At 41.2% G+C, this 2,519-nt stretch overlaps 1 protein-coding gene across 1 annotated transcript; it reads right to left on the reverse strand.

Moving 5' to 3' along the window:
• Window positions 1–288: 288 nt before the first annotated feature.
• Window positions 289–1,224, reverse strand: LOC138265162 (hydroxycarboxylic acid receptor 2-like). Its single transcript, XM_069212710.1, has one exon. The coding sequence runs from the start codon at window positions 1,222–1,224 to the stop codon at window positions 289–291; it is 936 nt and encodes a 311-aa protein (XP_069068811.1).
• Between the last annotated feature and the right edge of the window lie 1,295 nt (window positions 1,225–2,519).

Below are 2,519 nucleotides of genomic sequence, written 5' to 3' on the forward strand. Positions count from 1 at the left end.
TCCTATTAAAACTGGATCATTAGTATGTAATGATAGCTTCATTTCCGATCCAGCCAGAGCAGAGCCACCAATGTGCCCTGAATTGTGCTCAAACATATTCCACCACTATATGAAACTTCAGCAGAAAGTAATTTGCATTTTGCCAATCGAAATGATCTTCAGTAAAGGTCATGCATGAAAGGGGACATAAAGCTAGGGTGGTTGAATCTGATGTTGATTTTCGCATTTTCTATGTTAAAGACAACCATCCCTTTTGTTTTTACCTGGGTCATTTTACCTTTGTTTTCCTCATTGGTTTCTACATTTCCTGAGAAAGTTTGGAATAATACTTATATTTAATGTGCTTCGAAATGTAGGACTGGAGAAGTAAAATACCAATGGATTGAGGACGCTGTCCAAATATGTGAGCGATAATGAGAAAACAAAGAGCAAGCACGATTTCTGAAAGGCGTCGCATTTGTGTAAACATTTGGAGATGTAGACCGCGATGGTGGCCACTGTGCTGGGGAGAAAACAGAATGTGAACTCAAAGGACACTAAGGTGACCGCTCTGACCGCTCTTTGGATCTTAATCTGTCTTTCCACCTGGCGGGTTTTCAGCTGGCGCACAATGGATTGGGTGCAGAACAGTATGGCCACCAAGGGCACAACACACTCAGCCATGAAGAAGATGTTCTGCCAGACCTGGGTTGCACTAAAATTCTGGTTGAGGTCAAAACTCTCACAGAGAGTTCTGTTTGTGAATTCTTCATTTATCAAATGGGTCTCTGTCAAAATATGGACTGTCATGGCAATGATGACACTCCATATCAGAGCAACTATCCCTATGGCTTCTTTCTTTGTGATGCTGTTGACCTGGTGATAAGGATGCACAATTTTAAAATATCGATCGACCGCCACCACTGTCAGAAAAGAGATGCTTCCAGCTCGGTTGAGGGAGACCATAAACAGCATGATCCTGCAAGGAACATCACCAAAGTGCCACTGACTGCTGTTCAAGAAGTAATGAGCCCGGAAGGGGAGAAAGAAGAGGAGCATGAAGTCCGCAATTGACAAATTAAAGAGGAAAATTGTGCTGGGTGTCCACATTGCCATTCGGAAGCAAAAGATCCAGAGGGCTACTCCATTACCAAGTAAGCCGATTCCAAACTCAACTGTGAGCACTGCTGCCAAAGGCAATGCGTGCAGGGTTTCCACGAAGAGACAAGAGGCATTCCTGTTCATGGTTTCTGAAACAAAACAGAAATATCAGTGAAATGCGCCATTACAGTAGTCGCAGATTCCTCCTTCAAAAACAGTTATACATTTGTTTGTAAATATGCACAGTGCTATGCTGGTTGTAGAAGAATAACAGAGAAGATCACTTTTTGGTTAGGCTGTCTTTTATATTGGCTTGTGGAGACCTGTTTTGACCATATAGAGTACAACTATCATTTCCATGTAGGCCTCTGATCAGGGATATATCTTGGTGTGAATCTCAATTTCCCCAACTAACAAACTGGTGTGGTAGCATGGTGAGGTGATCAGATAAACACAGGATACTGCAGCCCTGAGGTGCCGGAAACTTGTGGGTACACCTTTCTGATTGTTTTTTTTCTGTTGCATACATGCCTTTTTAATTGTGCACATGAATTTCTATCTAACAAATATCTTTGGAAAAGTTTGCTGTCAGTGTGGTTTAAACTTTTCTCTGGGCTGCCTTTAGCTTTCAGTTTAGCTCTATGGTTATGAACCTTAAAAATATAAGGCGGGTTGATGTGTTCTTTTGTCCTGCTGTCTCATGTCGGGCTGCATGATCCAAAAACAAAAATAATAGAAAAGAGGACCATTATTATTTATATTGCACTTCTCAATCTCAAAATATATGGAAATTGTGAGTCCCATTCACAAAACCACTTTTATTGCTGATATGATTCCATTCAGGCCTATCAGTTATTCACCAAACGATAACTAACATGCAGCACTGCCTAATTGTAGGTCACAATTTTTAGAAGTGTTCAGTAGTATACCCGATGCAAGAAATGTGGAGTAGGTGGATCAACCATGATTTGCCTAGGTAGTTTGTGAAAGCCCACCAACTTGTGATTTTGTGGGCATTCACAAACTCCTTTCTGACTGTTTCCCACCTAGGACATTTTCACAGATGTGCTCTAGTTCTAGTCCAGGGTGGGATAGGAAATAGAGCACCACCAAATTTCTGGGGTTGTAATGGAAGGGGGTGAACCTTCACGAGGAAGATATTTTATCTGTGAAGAAAAAAGTGCAATGCAAAGCATTCTTTCCCAGTGCGTAAGTGCACTGTGTGTACAGTCTGAATTTTGGAAACAGTAACGTCCAATAATGTCACATGATCAAAATGTGACATGACATTGCCAGTAGCATGCCTGGAAATCTTTGACTGGCACGTTTTTAATAGCATACTGCTGCCAATGTTTGTATATTCCAAAGAGTAGTAAATCTCACCCATTCATACTGCTTTTATGGGACCAGATTTACTATTTTTGTTCGTCGCCATCTTT

The sequence above is a fragment of the Pleurodeles waltl genome, chromosome 11 (genome assembly GCF_031143425.1).
Source record: "Pleurodeles waltl isolate 20211129_DDA chromosome 11, aPleWal1.hap1.20221129, whole genome shotgun sequence".
Classification (NCBI taxonomy): Eukaryota; Metazoa; Chordata; class Amphibia; order Caudata; family Salamandridae; genus Pleurodeles; species Pleurodeles waltl.

What these genes read in the sequence shown, in the direction of transcription:
- LOC138265162 (XM_069212710.1), bottom strand. Translation starts at nt 1,224, where the DNA reads ATGAACAGGAATGCCTCTTGTCTCTTCGTGGAAACCCTGCACGCATTG.